Source organism: Megascapheus bottae, chromosome 18, assembly GCF_031878675.1.
Source record: "Megascapheus bottae isolate mThoBot1 chromosome 18, mThoBot2.hap1, whole genome shotgun sequence".
Lineage (NCBI taxonomy): Eukaryota > Metazoa > Chordata > Mammalia > Rodentia > Geomyidae > Megascapheus > Megascapheus bottae.
In genome coordinates this window covers 26,254,953-26,273,794 of record NC_143526.1, presented here as the reverse complement: position 1 = coordinate 26,273,794, position 18,842 = coordinate 26,254,953, and the positions used below count along the sequence as shown (strand labels likewise).

Here is an 18,842-nt window from a genome sequence, read left to right as displayed (position 1 = left end):
ATCCTGTCCCTGCTATAAGAGATCCGCTTTTCTGCTTGACATTTTCTAAATGCTCACTTGTGATTTGGGGACTCTTCTAGCTAGCTACTACAGTGGTTTGTAACTAGATTGTACTTGGTCTGTGGAAACAGGAGTCTGTTTAGTCATCTCCTTCCCTTTTGTAATCCCCAGTTTTGTTCTGTAAAATATACATAATGGTGTACATTATGTATGGTGGATATGTTTTTATGGCTTGTTAATATAGAGGGGATGTTTTGTAATGGAATTTCAAAAAATATCTGTGGGCTTATTAAAAATCTAAATATGTTTTTACTTTATTACAGATAGGAGATCTTCAGCTTTGCAAACTGGATGAACTAGATTGCTTAATAAAAGGAATTTTATACATTGATTCAGTTGGATTTAATGGACGGTCACCGTGTTATTACTTTGAAAACCCTGCTGATTCTGAAAAATGTCAGAAGTTACCATTTAATTTGAAAAATCCATACCCTCTGCTTCTTGTGAACATTGGCTCAGGGGTTAGCATCTTAGCAGTATATTCCAAAGATAATTATAAGAGGGTCACGGGTACCAGGTAAGTATTTTATGAAGAAATCATTGTTTAATCAAGTTTTTAGATATTACATCTAACTGTCTTCAAGAATTAGTTGAAATTATGTGAAAGATTAAAAATTTGGGGGTTTTACAAATCCATGTTTCTTCAAAATTTTGATTTCATGACCTGTTGTATCTTTTGTTTAGAATTTTATGACTGTAGTTCCATAAAATGTTGTCTCTATAGACTATTGATTCTGTAGTGTGTTTTTCTTTTTAATATATTTTTTATTGTAATTAATAGAAGGGTTACATGATATTTGCCAGATAAATGGTGCCTTAATTCCCACACATTGATACCCTCTCACATGTCACGGTCCCCATTTCCTTTCCCCCCTCCCCCACCCCTCATCTTGTTTTCCCCTGTTCCCTATTCAATTTCAGATAATCAAATACAAATATATCCGATATATCAGGTAACAAAGTGAGATAGTGTAACAATATGAGATAACCAAGGGACAGTAGAAGTGATGAGAGATAACATAGTACCTTAAGAACAACAATCATTAATTATGTGGCTTATGTTTACATCATATTTTAAATGACAAGTTTAACAAACAATTGTTCAAGGTCTGTAGTGTGTTTTTTTATTTTGCTTTTTTTTTTTTTTTTTTGCCAGTTCTGGGGCTCAAACTGAGGGCCTGGGTACAGTCCTTGGGCTTCCTCAAGGCTAGCACTCTACTTTTTAAGCCTCAGCACCACTTCTGGTTTTTTTTCTGTGTATGTGGTACTGAGGAATCAAACCCAGGGCTTCATGCATGCTATGCAAGCACTCTACCACTGTGCTCCTGGCCCTTGATTCTGTAATTCTTGTCCTCAGATAAGGCACACCTGAAGTAGCTAAGATAACCAGGAAAGGAAGGAGGTACCAACATGACCCCACGTATGTCAGGCTGATGGGCACCAAGCCTGCACTTGAAACATGGGCAGGACCTTACATTTTGCTACTTTGTTGCTGGCTCACATGAATGTGCCCAATGCATTCAAAGTTTACATGAGGCACTTAAAAAAAATCTTTCTCTAGACTTCAGTCCGACCTGCATGACTAGATCGGGATAAGAGTTGATTGATATGAGTGAGTATGGTTTCAGGATTTGTAAATGAAATGCTCACTTTCCTGTTCCTATTTTAAAAAACGTTATAATAGGGCTGGAAACTTGGCTCAATGGTAGAGTTTCAGCCAACCAAGCAAAGCTGAACAAACTTGAGCCCTGAATTCTAATGCTATACTGAACCTACCCTCTAACCCCCCCCCCCCCAAGATTATAATACTGAGCTGCTTGTTTTTAATCACAGTCTTGGAGGAGGAACGTTTTTTGGTCTCTGCTGTCTGCTTACTGGCTGTACCACTTTTGAAGAAGCTCTTGAAATGGCATCTCGTGGAGATAGCACCAAAGTGGATAAATTAGTACGGGACATTTATGGAGGAGACTATGAGAGGTTTGGATTGCCAGGCTGGGCCGTGGCTTCAAGGTAAGAGGGAGTATGTGTGCTGTAAGAAATGCAGGGATAGGGGCCAGGAGCATGGCCTAGTATACACAAAGCCCTGGGTTTGATTCCTTGTTGCCACAAATCCAGGAAAAGCTGGAAGTGGTGCTGTGGCTCAAGTGGTAGAGCTTTAGCCTTGAGGGGAAAAAAGAAAAATGCAGGGATAAAATCCTGAACAAGAGGCATACGTTTCCTGTGCTTATGCTAAGAATTGAACTCACTGGCTTTCTTGCTCACCGTGGCACTCTACCACTGGAGCCATGTCTTCAGCCTAACTTTTTGTTGGTTAATTAGAGAAAGATTTTCATGGGTTTTTCTGTCCAGGCTGCTTCGAATAGCAATCTTCCAAATCCTTCAGTAACTAGGATTACAGGGTGAGCCGTCATTGCTGGGCAGCATGTTTTCTTTTAAACAGCTTATAGTGAAATATGATTTATTACAAAGTCACCTGTTCATATAGTATATAATTTAGTGTTTTCTAGTATATTTGCAGAATTATGCCACTTCACCATAAGTTATTTTCAGAATATCTTCTTCATATTAGAAACAAACTATTCCCATTAGTTGTAAATCCCCACCCCTTACCCTATCCAATGCAAATCTACTTCTGTGTTTATATTTGCCTAGTCTAAATGGTATCATACAATGTACAACGTGATCATATTTGGCTATTTTTGCTTAGAATAATCTCTTTTCTTTCTTTATTTTTGGTGGTTGTGGGGCTTGAACCTAGGGCCTGGGCACTGTCCCTGAGATCTTCATCTCAAGGCTAGCACTCTACTGCTTGAGCCATAGCACCACTTGTAGTCTTATAGACTAGCCACCAGGGTTGGCTTTGAACTGCAATCCTCAGATCTCAGTCTCCTGAAGTAGGTAGTGAGCCACTGGCATCTGGCTCCTGGATTTCCTTTCCTCTGTCGCTCCCTTTCTTCCTTCCCTCCCTTCCTCCTTTACTTCCTCCCTTCTATCTATCTGTCCGTCCGCCCATCTATCCATCCATCCATCCATCCATCCATCCATCCATCCATCCATCTATCCATCTATCCGCCCGTCTTTTTGTCAGTTGTGGGGTTTGAATTCTGGGCCTGGGCATTGTCCCTCAACTCTTTAGCACAAGGCTGCTGCCCTACCCCTTAAGCCACAGCACCACTTCTGGTTTACTGGTGGTTAATGGGAGATAAGAGTCTCACAGACTTTTGTGCCCCAGCTTTGAACCTCAGTCCTCAGATATCAGCCTCCTGAATAGCTAGGACTTCAGGCACGAGCCACCGGCAGCTGGTCTTTTCTTTCTTTCTTTTCTTTTTTTTTGGGGGGGGGGTTGTTTGTTCGTCATGGGGCTTGAACTCTGAGCCTGGGAGCTGTCAAGGCTATCTCCCTACCCCTCGAGCCACAGCACCACTTGCAGTTTTCTTGGTGTTTTGGAGATAAGAGTCTCACTGACTTTAGTGCCTAGGCTGACTTTGACCCTTGATCCTCAGATCTCAGCCTCTTGAGTAGCTAGGATTACAGGCATGAGTCACTGGCCCAGCTTCAACAGCACTTTAAATGGCTTTTAAAGAGGAGGGGGTTCCCTGTAACTGAAAATGTTCCACAGAGGCCGGGCTAAGAACAGTGACATTTTCTATGCTGAATGGAGTTGACTGAGGGATCTGAAGTCTCTTTGTAGTCTGAACCCCCAGATGATACCACTCTTCCATGGGCTTGAACTCAGGGCCTGAGCACTGTCCTTGGGCTTTTTCCTCAAGGCTAGCACTCTGCCACTTGAGTCACAGCACCCATGTATGTGGTGCCGAGGAATCAAACCCGGATTTTCATGCATGCTAGGCAAGAGCTCTACCACTAGACCAAACTCCGGCCTCCCTCCTTCCCTCCCTCCCTCCCTCCCTCCCTCCCTCCCTCCCTCCCTGTCTCTCTCTGTCTCTCTCTGTCTCTCTCTCTCTCTCTCTCTCTTTCTTTCTTTTTGTGCCAGTCTTGAGCTCAGGGCCTGAGCACTATCCTTGGGCTTTCTCAAGGCTAGAGCTCTACCACTTGAGCCTCAGCACCTCTTCCAGCTTTTGTCTATGTATGTGGTACCAAGGAATCGAACCAGGGTCCTCACGCACGCTAGGCAAGCACTCTACCACTAGGCCAAACTCCTGGCCTCTTTTCTTTCTTTTTTAAAAAATATTTTTATTGTTGTTTTGAAGATGTTGTTTTAGCCTGGCGGGTGGCTGAGGCCTGTAATTCTAGCTACTCCGGAGGCTGAGATCTGAGGATCAAGGGTCAAAGCCAGCCCTGAAAGGACCTGAGACTTATCTCCAATTAACCTGTAGAAAATGGAAAGTGGGGCTTGGCTCACGGGTAAGGTGGTAGGTAGCCTTGAGCTCTAGAGCTCAAGGACACCACCTAGCCCCAGAGTTAGTAAAAGCCCCATGACCCCCCACCCAAAAAAAAAAAAAAAAAAAAAGAAAAAGAAAAAGATGTTGTGCCATTTCATTAGTCAAATAATGAGTACATTTCTTTCTTTGGACAATGTAATCTAACCTTTCCCCCCTAACCCTATCTCCCCATTTCCTCCTGTCTCTGCCCATATGTTACACAGTTCAATTTCCATTTAAGCTGGATTGTATTTCTTAACACTTCCTTATTCCCTTTCTGTGCCTTCTTTTAGCTCCCAACTTTCTTTTTTAAAAATTTTAAGTAGTTTATATAAAGGGGTTTCAATTCAGCAGGTCAGATTATGAGTACAATGCATTGTGAGTACAATGTCATCCCTTATGTCATTCTCCTCTGTTATAATATTTTCAAGGTTGACTCATTTTGTCATGCATTGCTTCCTCATTGCCAAGTTATTTATTTTTTTTTAGTGTGGGAGATTAAATTTAGGATCTTAAAGCTTGCTAGGCAAATGCTTACCACTTTTGCTTTTAGTTTTTCAGATAGAGGCTTGTGTTTTTGCTCAAGCCAGCCTCAGACTATGATTCTCCTATCTCTACTTCCTGTGTAGCATGGATTGCAAACATACACCCCATTACCCAGCTTTTTTGTAAGATAATAGTTTTTTGGAGTTAAAAATCTCATGGACTTACAAACTAGATTTGAACTGTGATCCCCAGATCTGTTTCCTGAGATCGAGGTTTATAGGCATGAGCTACCAGCACTTAACAGTGTGGACATATTTCATATTTTTTATTCTTTTGGATATATATATATCTAGAAATGGGTTATATTCTAACTCCTCTATCTCTCATTCTTCCTTCCTTCCTTCCTTCCTTCCTTCCTTCCTTCCTCTCTCTCTCTCTCTCTCTCTCTCTCTCTCTCTCTCTCTCTCTCTCTCTCTCTCTCTCTCTCTCTCTCTCTCTCTCTTTCTCTCTTTCTAGGGCTTGAACTCAGGGCGTAAACACTGTCCTTGGGCTTTCCTCAAGGCTACTGCTCTACCACTTGAGTCTACAGCACCACGTCTGGCCTTTTCTATGTATGTAGTAACAAGGAATTGAATCCAGGTCTTCGTGCATGCTAGGCAAGCACTCTACCACTGCACCAAACTCCTGTCTCTTTCTTTTCATTTTTGAAACAAGGTCTCAAAGTTTGACTCTGTAGCCCTGGTTGATCTTAAACTCAGGACCTTTTCTACTGCAGCCTTCTAAGTGCTGGGATTACAAGTATGTGCCACCATGCCCAACTTTCATTATGGGTTGCCTGATGGCTAATGGTGAAGTTTTGATGTTGTTTAAAAAAAATTATTTTTTGGTCAGGGTGACATATAGAGGGTTTACAGTTACATTCATCAGGTAGTGGGTACGTTTTACTTTTTGAACATTGATACCTCTTTCTGGTGTTTTTCCCACTTTCCCTCCCCCACTCCCTACCAGTCATCTTGTTTTTCCCCTTTCCTTCCCTATTTTTTTTTTGCCAGTCCTGGGCTTGAGCTCAGGGCCTGAGCACTGTCCTTGCACTTTCTCAAGGCTAGAGCTCTACCACTTGAGCCTCAGCACCACTTCCAGCTTTTTTCTGTGTATGTGGTACTGAGGAATTGAACCCGGGTCTTCGTGTGTGCTAGGCAAGCACTCTACCACTAGGCCAAACTCCCAGCCCCTATCTCTGTACTTTTTGTTTCATACTTAAACCTTTGGGTTGGGGATGGTTATCAGTGGTAGTGTGCTTGTATAGCATGCACAGGTTGTGGGTAAATTCTCAGTAGTAGAAGAGATAAGAGAATGCTACTGACTTTTGAAGGTTACTAACATGTTAGAGGTCTTGAATCTGTGATTAGGAACAGTTAAGTTTTTTGAAGCCAGGCATGGTGTAATTCTAACAATGGGGAAGTGGAGGCAAGAAGCTGAAAGATTTTGAATTTGAGGTCAGCTTTGGTTATGTAGTAAGACTTTGTAATCTTGACTACTGGTTGGAGGTGGAGATTGGGAAGATAATTTGTGGCCAATTGGGCCAGAAAGTTCATGAGGCCCTCGTCTCCACTACCAGTGTCCACTGCCATGGGAACCATAAATAGGATTTCACCCAGACTGGGCATGTATGTGAGATCTTACCTCAAACATAACTGAAGAAAAAAATACTGGAGAGTTCATTGCCTGCCTGAACTCAAGGCTCTGACTTCAACTTTTGGAACTGCCGAAAGAAAGAAAGAAGTTCTTAGCTCTTGGTGTCCAATTTTGAGTTAATTTTTAAATTTGAGTTAATTTAATTGATTTTTATTTTGAGTTAATTTTTCATCTTTTTTTTTTTTTTTTTTTTGCCAGTTCTGGGTTTGAGCTCAGGGCCTGAGCACTGTCCTTGCACTTTCTCAAGGCTAGAGTTCTACCACTTGAGCCTCAGCACCACTTCCGGCTTTTTTCTATGCATGTGGTAAGGAGGAATCAAACCCGGGTTTTCATGCATGCTAGGCAAGCACTTTAACCAGTAGGCCAAATTCCCGGCCCCTTTGAGTTAATTTTTATGTATAATGAGAAGTAGAGGTCCAAATTCTGTTAGCACGTAGCTCTCCAGTTATCTAAGCACCATTTGTTGAAGTCTTTGTGTTTTTTATTTTATTGTTGTTGGTACTGGGCCTTGGGTTTTCATTTGACTTTTTTTTCTCAAGGCTGTCCCTCTACCACTTGAGCCTCATCCATGTCTGACTTTTTCCTGGTTAATTGGAGATAAGAGTCTCTGATTTTTCTGCCCAGGCAGGTTTTAACCCTTGATCCTTAAGCCTCAGCCTTGCTTCTCTGAGTAGCAAGAATTATAAAAGATGTCTTTGGTTAGAAACATTCCTACGTGTTTTGAGACTGGATCTTCCTGTGTAGTTCAGACTGGCCTTAAACTTGGGATCTTCTTCTCTCAGACTCTCGAGTGTTGGATTGTAAGTGTGCACCAACATGCCCAGCTTGGGATTGTTTTTTTATTTTACTTTGAGATTGTTGAGTACAGGGTTTTTTGCAGGGGAAGAGATACACTGGAGTATGGTGGTTTTGTTTTGCTTTGCTTTGCTTTGTTTTGTTTTTGTGGGTCATGGGGGCTTGAACATGGCCTGGATATTGCCTCTGAGCTCAACATCTCAAGGCTGCTGCCCTACCTCTGGGCCTAGGTGTTGTCCCTGAGCTTTTCAGCTCAAGACTACTGCCCTACCCCAAGAGCCCCTTCACCACTTTTTTTTTTTTTTTTGGCTAGTCCTGGGGCTTGAGCTCAGGGCCTGAGCACTGTTCTTGGGCTTTCCTCAAGGCTAGAGCTCTACCACTTGAGCCACAGCACCACTTCTGGCTTTTCTATGTATGTGGTACGGAGGAATCGAACCCGGGTCTTCGTGCATGCTAGGCAAGCACTCTACCACTAGGCCAAACTCCCAGTGCCACAGCGCCACTTCTGCATATGATTTTTAATAGTAGAAAAGGCATTCATAAATATGTGTTTGCTTTTTAATTTTGGTACTTGAGTATGTATTTTCCATTTTGCAACATTTGTTCATTTTACCTTTTTTCTGATTGGCTGAGATTTTCTTCTGATAGTTTATTAAAGCCATTCTGCTGATGAAGGAATTTGAAATACTTCACTGTGGAAATCTGAAACAAGTAGTTTATTCTGGGGGCCTCTATGCTTTTCTTTGCTCTGATACAGCAGTTTAGGATATGTGAAGATGATCACTTCTGTGGGACAGCTGTGTGGTTGGAGTGAATTGCTAGTAGAGGTAAATGTTGATCCCAGTAAATCTGGGACTAAATGCAGGACTAGCTGGTATCAGTTGGAAAAACTGCCTGTAAACTTGAAACACTTCTATTTGAAACTTAAGTTCTCATTGGGCAGATGACTCCATCTGCATAAAAAGTTGGAGAGTTTGAACAGTGTTGCCCTAAAAGTCAGTTTTTGGGGGTTTTTTGATTGTTTTTTTTGCTAGTCCTGGGGCTTTAACTCAGGGCCTGGACATTGTCCTTGGACAGTTTTTGCTCAAGGCTAGTGCTCAGCCACTTGAGCCACAGCACCACTTTCAACTTTTTCTGAGTATGTTGTACTGAGGAATTGAACTCAGGGCTTCGTGCATGCTAGGCCAGTACTCTTACCAGTAGGCTGTGTTCCTAGCCCCCAAAAGTTAGTTTTACATCAGAAAGTTCTGTTGGGCTGTGTTCCTTAGGGTTTAACAATGGGCTTTTTTTCCCCTCACAGCTTTGGAAACATGATGAGCAAGGAGAAACGAGAGGCGGTCAGTAAGGAGGACCTTGCCCGAGCGACCTTGATCACCATCACTAACAACATTGGCTCTATAGCAAGGATGTGTGCCCTTAATGAAGTAAGGGGACATAGCTTTCTTCTGTTGCTGAACTTCCTAAGAGGGTCCACCTTAATGTAATGGGTGGCTTAATGTAGTTGTATGAGGTGGACTTTGAGTTTGTGCAAAGTTAAAACTCTTCAAGTACAGATTAATCTTTATTTGTTTTTTTTCATTTACTAAAGATAAATAGTATTACTATAGAGGTAAAATGCCCTCTATTGAGGAGAAGTGAAGGCAGGTAGGGCAGAGCTGGGGATGGTGTATCATGGTGGGTAGCAATGCTGATTCTAGACTCAAGCCCACCTGGAGCTCTAGAGCCCTGGGAAGGAATCTACAGGAAGTCACTGAAGCTGGGAGAAGACTGAGCAGGCAGAGGAAGGCCTGCCCTGGTTCCCTCCATCTCAGCAGAGCTGTCTTTGTGCTTTCAGCTTCTTTACAGTGCTGCCTTGTAGCATTCGGGTCAAGCAGCATTGTACAGGGCTATGAAAGAACCAAGAATGGGCTGCACTGGGGGAAAGAGGATCTAGGATCCAGATGGTGCAGCTTTGTGGCTTTGTCCCTATTTATATATTTTGTTTAAAAATGATTCTTTAAATAGTTAATATGGAAATGTGACTTAAAAGGAAACCTGAGCTGGGTGTGGTGGCTCACACCTGTAATCTTAGCACAGGATGCTGAGATCTGAGGATCATGGTTCAGAGCCAGCCCGGGCACTAAAGAACCTAAAGACTGTGAGACTCATCTCAGATTTCTCCAAGTAATCGTTAGAAAATGGGAAGTGGGGCTGTGGCTTCAAGGGTAAGGTGGTAGCCTTAAGCTGAAGAGCTAAGGGATAACACCCAGGCTGAGTTGAAGCCCCATAACCCACCACACCAAAAAAAAAAAAAAAGATTTGTCTTTCATTTTAAAAAGATACTGTGAGATCAGATAACTCAAAATTCATTTGATGGCTACTGTTCATTGACATATTTTAAAACATTTTAGTTGATGTACATATTGGTGTAGAGTTTTACTTTTAAAATACTATAGATTAGCCGGGTGCTGTGCTCATTCCTGTAATCCTAGCTACTCAGGAGGCTGAGATCTGAGGATCATGGCTCAAAGCCAGCCCGGGCACTAAAGGGCACTAAAGACCATGAGAGTCTTATCTCCAATTAACCACTAGAAAACAGGAAGTGGTGCTGTGGCTCAAGGGGTAGAGTGGTAGCCTTGTGCTAAAGAGCTCAGGGACAGCGCCCAGGCCCAGAGTTCAAGCCCCATGACTGACAAAAAACCAAAACAAAACAAAAAACTACATATGCCTGGCACTGGTGACTCATGTCTATAGTCCTAGCCACTCTGGAGGTTGAGATCTGAGGATCTCCAGTCAAAGCCAGCCTGGTAATGAAAGTCTGTGAGTTGACCACAGAAAAGTAGAAGTATTCCCACAGAGCTGAGCATTTGGGTGCCAGTGAAAACTCTACAGCAGTTTTTAGTGTGTGAAGCTGTTTGTGGCTCACTTTTTTTTTTTTTTTTTTTGGTCAGACTTATGATTGTTGAGTGTGACCAGGATTATGAGTCTTCGCACAGATGGTTAGGCCGTTTTTGTTGCACAGGGCTGTACCCATTGAGATCATCTTTAGTAATAATGAGTGGATCGATCTTAGTATTTATTTAATGTTGGGGATAGAATTTCATGTCTTTTGGATAATGAACTAGGTCTAAAATTTTGATCACTAGTGAAGCTGAATTTTCTCATTATATATCTCAGTTTGCTCATTTGTGGCACTCTCCATATTTGGATTGTAGTGTAACTATTTGTTTTTTAGTTGTTTTTTAAACCTACCTGTATGCAATTTTTTTTTTTTTTGCCAGTCCTGGGCTTGAGCTCAGGGCCTGAGCACTGTCTTTGGACTTTCTCAAGGCTAGAGCTCTACCACTTGAGCCTCAGCACCACTTCCGGCTTTTTTCTATATGTGGTACTGAGGAATCGAACCCGGGTCTTCATGCATGCTAGGCAAGCACTTTAACCACTAGGCCAAACTCCCGGCCCCCTGTATGCAATTTTTTTTTTTTTTTTTTTTTTGCCAGTCCTGGGCTTAAGCTCAGGGCCTGAGCACTGTCTTTGGACTTTCTCAAGGCTAGAGCTCTACCACTTGAGCCTCAGCACCACTTCCGGCTTTTTTCTATATGTGGTACTGAGGAATCGAACCCGGGTCTTCATGCATGCTAGGCAAGCACTTTAACCACTAGGCCAAACTCCCGGCCCCCTGTATGCAATTTTTTTTTTTTTTTTTTTTTTTTTTTTTGCCAGTCCTGGGCTTAAGCTCAGGGCCTGAGCACTGTCTTTGGACTTTCTCAAGGCTAGAGCTCTACCACTTGAGCCTCAGCACCACTTCCGGCTTTTTTCTATATGTGGTACTGAGGAATCGAACCCGGGTCTTCATGCATGCTAGGCAAGCACTTTAACCACTAGGCCAAACTCCCGGCCCCCTGTATGCAATTTTTTTTTTTTTTTTTTTTTTTTTTTTTGCCAGTCCTGGGCTTAAGCTCAGGGCCTGAGTACTGTCCTTGGACTTTCTCAAGGCTAGAGCTCTACCACTTGAGCCTCAGCACCACTTCCGACTTTTTCCTATGTATGTGGTACCGAGGAATCGAACCCGGGTCTTCATGCATGCTAGGCAAGCACTTTAACCACTAGGCCAAACTCCCGGCCCCCCTGTATGCAATTTTTATTTAGCAGTTTTTGTCATTTAATACAAAATTGTGTGTGTGCTTTCTTTTTAATGACAGCTTTGGGCATACATGTGGTAGTTGTAGGATTGTTTGGGGATCAAATTTCAGTAACCCTGGACCAATTGGATTAAATTTCGTTAGCAGTCACATCACTACTAAAAACTGTATAGTGCTATGCTGTGTGTAGCTTCTGTGAAAAAAATTAAGGTGCAAACTAATTGCTCTTTTTTGATGTGCTTAGAATATTAACCAGGTGGTATTTGTTGGAAATTTCTTGAGAGTTAATACAATCGCCATGCGGCTTTTGGCATATGCTTTGGATTATTGGTCTAAGGGACAGTTGAAAGCACTTTTTTCAGAACATGAGGTAAGTAGAATTGTTTCTGGTTATTGTCATATACAATTTATGTTGTAGTGACAGGCGCTGGAATATTTTGTAATTGTGTGAGGTGATTCTTAACTTTAAAAATACAGAGCTATATAAATCAAGACATTTTCTTGGCTCGGTGCTGCTGGCTCACACCTGTAATCCTAGCTACTTAGGAGGCTGGGATCTGAGGATCATGGAATAAAGGCAGAAAAGTTCCTGTTGCACTCTTATCTCCAGTTAACCCCTAGATACCAGAAGTGGAGCTGTGGCTCAAAGTAGTAAAGCTCTAGCCCTGAACAAAAGAGCTCAGGGACAGTGCCCAGGCCTTTTGTTCAAGCCTCACAACTGGGGGAAAAAAAAAAGACTTAAAGCTGTTGTTTATGTAATAAAATGTAAAGTAGCTGTTTTAATTAAAAACTTAAGGGCCAGGAGCATGGCCTAGGTAGTGTGCTTACCTAGCATGCATGAAGCTCTGGGTTGGATTCCTGGGTACCACACACACAGAAAAAACTGCAAGTGGTGCTGTAGCTCAGGTGGTAGAGCACTAGCCTTGAGAAAGCTCAAGGACGGTGCCCAGGCCCTGAGTTCGAGCCCAATAATTGCCCCCCCCCCCAAAAAAAAAAAGAAAATGTTTAAGCAATTTTAAAGGGAATGAAATTTCTCTTTTGGTGGTGCTGAGGATGAAATCCAGGGTCTTGGCTATGCTAGGCAAGCATTATACCTAAGCCCCTAAGAAAATGTTCCCCCTCAGCCCCCTGTCCTGGGGCTTGAACTCAGGGTGTAGGTGCTGTCCATGAGACTCTTTGTACTCAAGGCTAGCATTCTACCACCTGAGCCACAGCGCCACTTCCAGCTTTTTTTTTTTTTTTTTTTGAGTAATTTATTGGAAATAAAAGTCTTACAGAGACTTATGTCTGGGCTTCTCCTCTCTCTCCTCTCTCTCCTCTCTCTCTTCTCTCCTCTCTCTCTCTTCTCTCTCTTCTCTCCTCTCTCCCTCCTTCCCTCCCTCCCTCCCCCCCTCCCCTCTAGGCCAAACTCCTGGCCCCTATATTTATATTTTTATATTTTTAATGCCCTTTTTTTGGTGGGACGGAGGGGTGCCAGTCTTGAAGCTTGAGTTGAGGTGAGGATGCAGGTGCTGTCTCTGAGCTTTTTTGCTCAGGTCTAGCCTTCTACCCCTTGAGGCACTGTTTACTTTTGTTTCTTTTTTATTTTTTTATGTGTGTTTTGTTTTTTTATATTGTGGTTGGAATAAGAGTCTCAAGGACCTTTCTGGCTGGGCTGGCTTTGAATTATGATCTTCAGATCTCCTGAGTAGCTAGGATTACAAAAGTGTGTGCCACATTCTTTAAGTCTTTCTCCTTTTCCCACATTGCACAGACTCTGTAAAGGCAGTTTCTCTGGGGTTCTATGCTTTTTTGGTGGGGGGGAATCATGGGATTTGAACTTGGCCTGGGTGCTGTCCTTGAGCTCTTCAGCTCAAGGCTACCACCCTGCCCTTGAGCCAAGCCCAACTTCCCATTTTCTAGAGGTTAATTGGAAATAAGAGTCTCAGGTCCTTTTGTGCTGGCTTTGAACCTTGATCCTCAGATCTCAGCCTCCTTAGTAGCTGGGATTACAGGTGTGAGCCACCGCAGCCCGGCCCCTACTTGATCTTGATTTCTTTAAAGCCCTGTCATAATTGGTCTAATATTTAAGGAGTTTGATGGACTATATAATATTGTTGATCTTTTCTGTCAATGTGGATATTGTTTTATTTCTTTTAAGATGGGGGTTGAAATCAAGGACTTGCACTTATGCAGGTGCTCTGTCTCTTGAATCACATCTTAGCCTTTTTCTTTCTTTCTTTCTTTTTTTTTTTTTTTTTTTTTTTTTTTTGTCAGTTGTGGAATTTGAACTCAGCCTGGATGCTGTCCCTGAGTTCATCAGCTCAAGGCCACTGCCCTACTCTTTGAGCCACAGGGCCACTTTTGGTTTTTGTGGTGGTTAATTAGAGATGTCTCATGAACTTTAGTGCCCGGGCTAGCTTTGAACTGTGATCTTCAGATCTCAGCCTCCTGAGTAGCTAGGGTTACAGGTGTGAGCCATCACGCCTAGAGACATCAACAGTTTTGTTAGCTTTAGTTTTCAGGTAGGATCTCATGCTTTTTTTTCTGGAATTGCTTTGGATCACAGTGATCCTACTTATGCTTCTGGCATAGATGGGATTACATTCATGCACCATGTATCCTGTTTTTTTTTTGTTGTTTTTTTTTTTTGAGATTGAGGTTGGCCTTGAACTGTGGTCCTTTTATTTCTGCTTCCCTTTCCACATTTTGATGCCATGACGTTATTATTTGATGCATTGCCCTTGTGGGTGAGTACTTGGGATCTTTCTCATGTTCAACCCTCTTAGGCCACTCAATTTCTTTTTTTTTTTTTGCCAGTCCTGGGCTTGAGCTCAGGGCCTGAGCACTGTCCTTGGACTTTCTCAAGGCTAGAACTCTACCACTTGAGCCTCAGCACCACTTCTGGCTTTTTGCTATGTATGTGGGGTACCGAGGAATCGAACCCGGGTCTTCATGCATGCTAGGCAAGCACTTTAACCACTAGGCCAAACTCCCGGCCCCAGGCCACTCAATTTCTATGATACTTCGTTTCCATCTCACTTTCATTTCTTTGTTGACTAGAAGTGGGCCAAATCTCTGTTGGCTCTCCTTGTTTTCCCTGAAGCTCTGTAAACACCTGCTATATGGCTTGGTCTTTTTTTTTGCCAGTCCCAAGCTTGAACTCAGGGGTAGAGCACTGTCCTTGGGCTTTCTCAAGAATAGAACTCTACCACTTGAACCACAGCACCACTTCTTTCTGGCTTTTTCTATGCACGTGGTACTGGGGAATTGAACCCAGGTCTTCGTGCATGCTAGGCCAGCACTCTACCAGTAGGCCACACTCCTGGCTAGTTTCACTCGTTTTTTCAGGGAGTCGGAGGGTGGTCGGTTTTGAGGCTTAGACTTTGGGCCTGATTGCTGTGAGCTCTTCAGCTCAAGGCTACCACCCTATCCTTTTAGTCACAGTGCCACTTCTGATTTTCCAGTGGTTATTTGGAGATGAGTCTCACAGTCTTTAGTGCCTGGGATGGCTTCAGTCCTCAGATCTCAGCCTCCTGAGTAACTAGAATTATAAGTGTGAGCCACCACACCCGGCTTTAAAAACATTTTCAAAGTTTAGTATTGCTATTGCTACTATAAATATGATGTACTGTGGGATTCAGTTACGAAAGTCGCGTAATGAGTACATTTGTTTTGGACAGTGTGATCCCTTCCCTTGCTCTCTTCCAGTTTTTCCCTTCCCATCCCCACCCACAAGTTGTATAGTTCATTTCATTTAAAAAAAATTAAGTATTAGTGCAAAGAATTGTTGAGTTCTGCCATCATATTATAAATATAAGCATCTTGGTCAGGGCCACCCTTGCCCTCATTTCCCCATCTTTTCTGGCCTTACTCTTGCCATAGTGAACCAGTGTGTCTGGGGCTTGTTTTACACACAAGCCTTTACCTGTTGGGGAATTCCCCAGGCTTCTAGGTCGAGGAGGCTGTGGACACATGCTGGTGCTCAGGAAGTCAGGCAGGAGTTAAGGGTGACATTGGCTTGAATAGGAGTGATGATACTTGTTGTAACAAGGAAAAGAGCTCTTATTCTTGGTGTATTGTTTTTCAGGGTTATTTTGGAGCTGTTGGAGCACTCCTGGAACTGTTGAAGATTCCGTGATTGTTACCTGGGAGAGCTTCCTGGAACATTCCACAATGGGATCTGTGGACTTGAATTTTTTTTAAGAGACTCAGTTTTATGATCGTGTACTACCCGAATCAGAACAAGAAATGACAAGTGTATTTTTATAAGTCATCAAGATAAATCCTTAAAAATTTAGACTAAACTAGCAACCAGTATGGAAAGAAATATTAAAGGCAAAAAACATGGACCACATCCAGGCAATGTGAAGATTTGTCCTTAGGTTGCTCTTGAACACAGCAGTGTTAGACTTACAGTGGGTTTGGAATCTCCACATCTCACTGGAGATGCTTTCCAGAGTTGCCCTGCATTCCTATGTTCAGCTGGCTGCCTGTGTGTCTTGTTTGTACTTGCTGAAGTACAGCACACGTTGCTTTAGCGTTTTAGGATCTAATCATAGGTGCTCAGTGTGTGCGTGGCTCACATCTTCTCCACATTACTCTGGTTTACATTTACCCTTTGTGTGAACACAAAAATGGTTGAAGGTTCTGCAAAATTCCCTGGGCTGGTTAATTCTCCACCTGGAACTTGACAAGCAGGTTTTTGGAGGGAAGTTTCTTTCCATTGCTTATTGTGGGAGCTCTAGTGTGGAAAGACAAGACTTCTGGCAGAATTCCTTTGTGTAGTGGGGATTAGGAAGGACCTGATGGAAATTAGAAATGTGAATGTCGCAATGTAAAAAGCACATTCCCTCGGACTCCAGAGTATAGGGCCAGCAGAGTTGATCTCTCCACGGGATGAGGAGGGAGAGTGGTCTTGCCTTCTGTCTGAGTAGCAGAGGTACTGAACCAGGGGAGTGGAGTGGGGTTCCTTCCAGTCAGGAACCCAGTCTTTAGAGAGGCTGATAGGCTTAGATCATTCTTGGTAGGGGCTGAACACTTTTCCCGTGTAGAGTACTTTAAAAAGCCTTCCCCTTAGAGGTTGTATAACCTTATGTATTAAAGCATTCTTCACTGGTGAAGGCAAGGAAGGCATAAACAAACCTTGTAGCAGAGATTTCAGCTCAGTTTCTGCCTTTTTGATGGTGGGGAAAGATGGGTCAAGGTCTTATGCGTTGACTGTGTGGGGGCAGCAGAGTTGGGTTGGGGTGGCAGGATTTGGGGTATGGGATGGCCTGGTGGCTTGCCTATAGCTGTTCCTGGTTTCATTTGGCTAGGAGGGTGGCTGTCTTTTCACATGTGCCTTGGCACATCTTGGGGGTGATACAACCACCTGAGGCCTTGTAGAACCACAGGGGAGGCAGCAGGACAGCAGTTCTTCCTTGCTGCTGCCACTTTCTGTTCTGCTCCCTTAGAAACTTTCCTGTATGCTTTTGCGCTGCTGTCTCTCCTGGTTGCCATGTCTCCTTAGTGACACTTCATTACCCACACAGCCATGAAGGATGACAGGACATCGTCCTCATTTTTACCAGGTGGTTCTCAGGCCCTTTGCCTGAGGCCCCCCTCCCCCCAACCCAGCAGGCCTGAGCTTGCCCTTGAGGCACCTGTGCTACATTCTGCTCCTTTGTCCTGATGCTTTCTGAAGGTAGGGACCAGTGCTCTATATAGGCCATCCTTAGTTTAAAAGAAGAACAAACCTGCCCATGGTCATACAGCTGGGGAGGGCAGAGCTGGACCCAGGCCCAGTTCTGTCTGGCCTCATAGCTTTACACCATTTTCTCAGCTTCTACCTTGTGTTTAGCCCGATATCCCATGAGAAGGGTTTTGGTTTTAGAGCTGGGTCTTGAGACAGCTCAGGCTGCCCTTGAACTTGTGGTCTTCATGTTTTACCTGCTTGAGTGCTAGGATGTGCCACTATGCCTGGCTCACACGGGAGAGTTCATGATAGGTTACCTGTGAATCCTGTGGTATAAATGGAGGGGGTGTTTCAAGGCCTCCATTCTAACATGAAGGGCATGTTTGTCAGCCTGTCCATAGCAGTGCCAGATCTCAGACCAATCTCGAATCTTCTCCCCACTCATCAGTGCTGACCTTGATGTCGAGGTATCACTGTAGCCCTGGCCTTTTCTACTCTGACCGCCTTACTGTGTCCTTCAGGGCCCATCTCTGTGCACAGAGGTGCAACGTCAATACCATAGCTTACCGCCATCTTGGGCCATTAGGTTCATACTGAATAAAACACCATTGCCACCACCTGTCTTCACTTGACACTTCTCCGAAGTAGAGGCTTACCAAGGAGGTCTTCTGGCTACAGAGCTGAGAAGGAAGGTGGCCTGAACTTGAGAGGATGGAGTGCTGAGGCTTTTTCCCCCCTCCCGGCACACTTCTAGGCTAGAACTGTGTAAGGGCAAATCCTTGGATTCAGGTGGGCTGTGGAGGGATGGAAATTAGCCTGCCAGAAGTTGCCCTGAGTGCTGGCTGGTGTGTCCTGCGTCCACCTGGAACTTCACAGTTGAGAGTGGCCGCTTCTCCATGTGCATTCCACAGCACAGGAGCGGGTTAGACTAGTGGCTTCTCCAGGAACTGCTCTGGATGGCCAGCTTCATTTGATCCTAACCCCTCACTTTGAGTTTCCATATGCGCTTGAGTGTGCTCAGTCTGAAGTAGTTTCAAAGTCTTTATTTACATGTGTTCCAGTCAATTACATGCATGTTTTATTTTTAACAAGTGATTAGCAAAAAATGCATTAAAATCTTAAAATAGCAATTAAATATACAAAAATATAGCTTACAAAAACTGCGAATGTTTAAAAATATTCTGCTGCAGAATTCTTAGTGTACAAACACGTCTATGAAACCTGATGCTCAGCATTTCATAAACCTTTTTTTTTTGAGGCATTACACAATACATGAATAAGCCCCAAAGGGCTAAACTTCATGTGCCTTCTTCCCCTTCCCCCGCCCCTTCAGCCACGACCAAGAGGTCCAGGGCCCAGTTTCCAGGGGTACTATTGGAAGACCAGACTGCTGGCAGAGGGACTTACCAATAACACTGGCCACCCTGCCAGCACTAGCAGGGCCTGGGAGAGGAGGGATGTGGATGGAGGGACAGCACACAGCAGGCCTGAAACAGACCTGTGATGGTGGCAACGGCCAGGGAGCTTCATTGGAGCCAGGTCTCTTGACACCTGGGCCCATGCTCTGGGTTACATGTCTGAAGTAGCGAGGATGTCCTCGCTGGCTCAGCCACAGGAGGGAGGAACTGAGTTGTTAGCCAAGAATGCTGA

At 43.6% G+C, this 18,842-nt stretch overlaps 1 protein-coding gene across 2 annotated transcripts in view; it reads left to right on the top strand.

Annotated features, from left to right (window-relative positions):
- The window catches only part of Pank2 (pantothenate kinase 2), a 31,388-nt gene extending 15,518 nt beyond the window's left edge, over nucleotides 1-15,870 (top strand). The window contains exons 3-7 of one of the 2 annotated variants that reach the window (XM_090352047.1): nucleotides 324-577; nucleotides 1,894-2,070; nucleotides 8,719-8,842; nucleotides 11,781-11,906; nucleotides 15,606-15,870. In XM_090352047.1, coding sequence (XP_090208173.1) covers nucleotides 324-577; nucleotides 1,894-2,070; nucleotides 8,719-8,842; nucleotides 11,781-11,906; nucleotides 15,606-15,656 — 732 coding nt within the window. In that variant the 3' untranslated portion in view covers nucleotides 15,657-15,870. The remainder of the gene's footprint in view (nucleotides 1-323; nucleotides 578-1,893; nucleotides 2,071-8,718; nucleotides 8,843-11,780; nucleotides 11,907-15,605) is intronic. The other variant, XM_090352048.1, reaches the window with a different exon arrangement.
- Nucleotides 15,871-18,842: the final 2,972 nt, after the last annotated feature.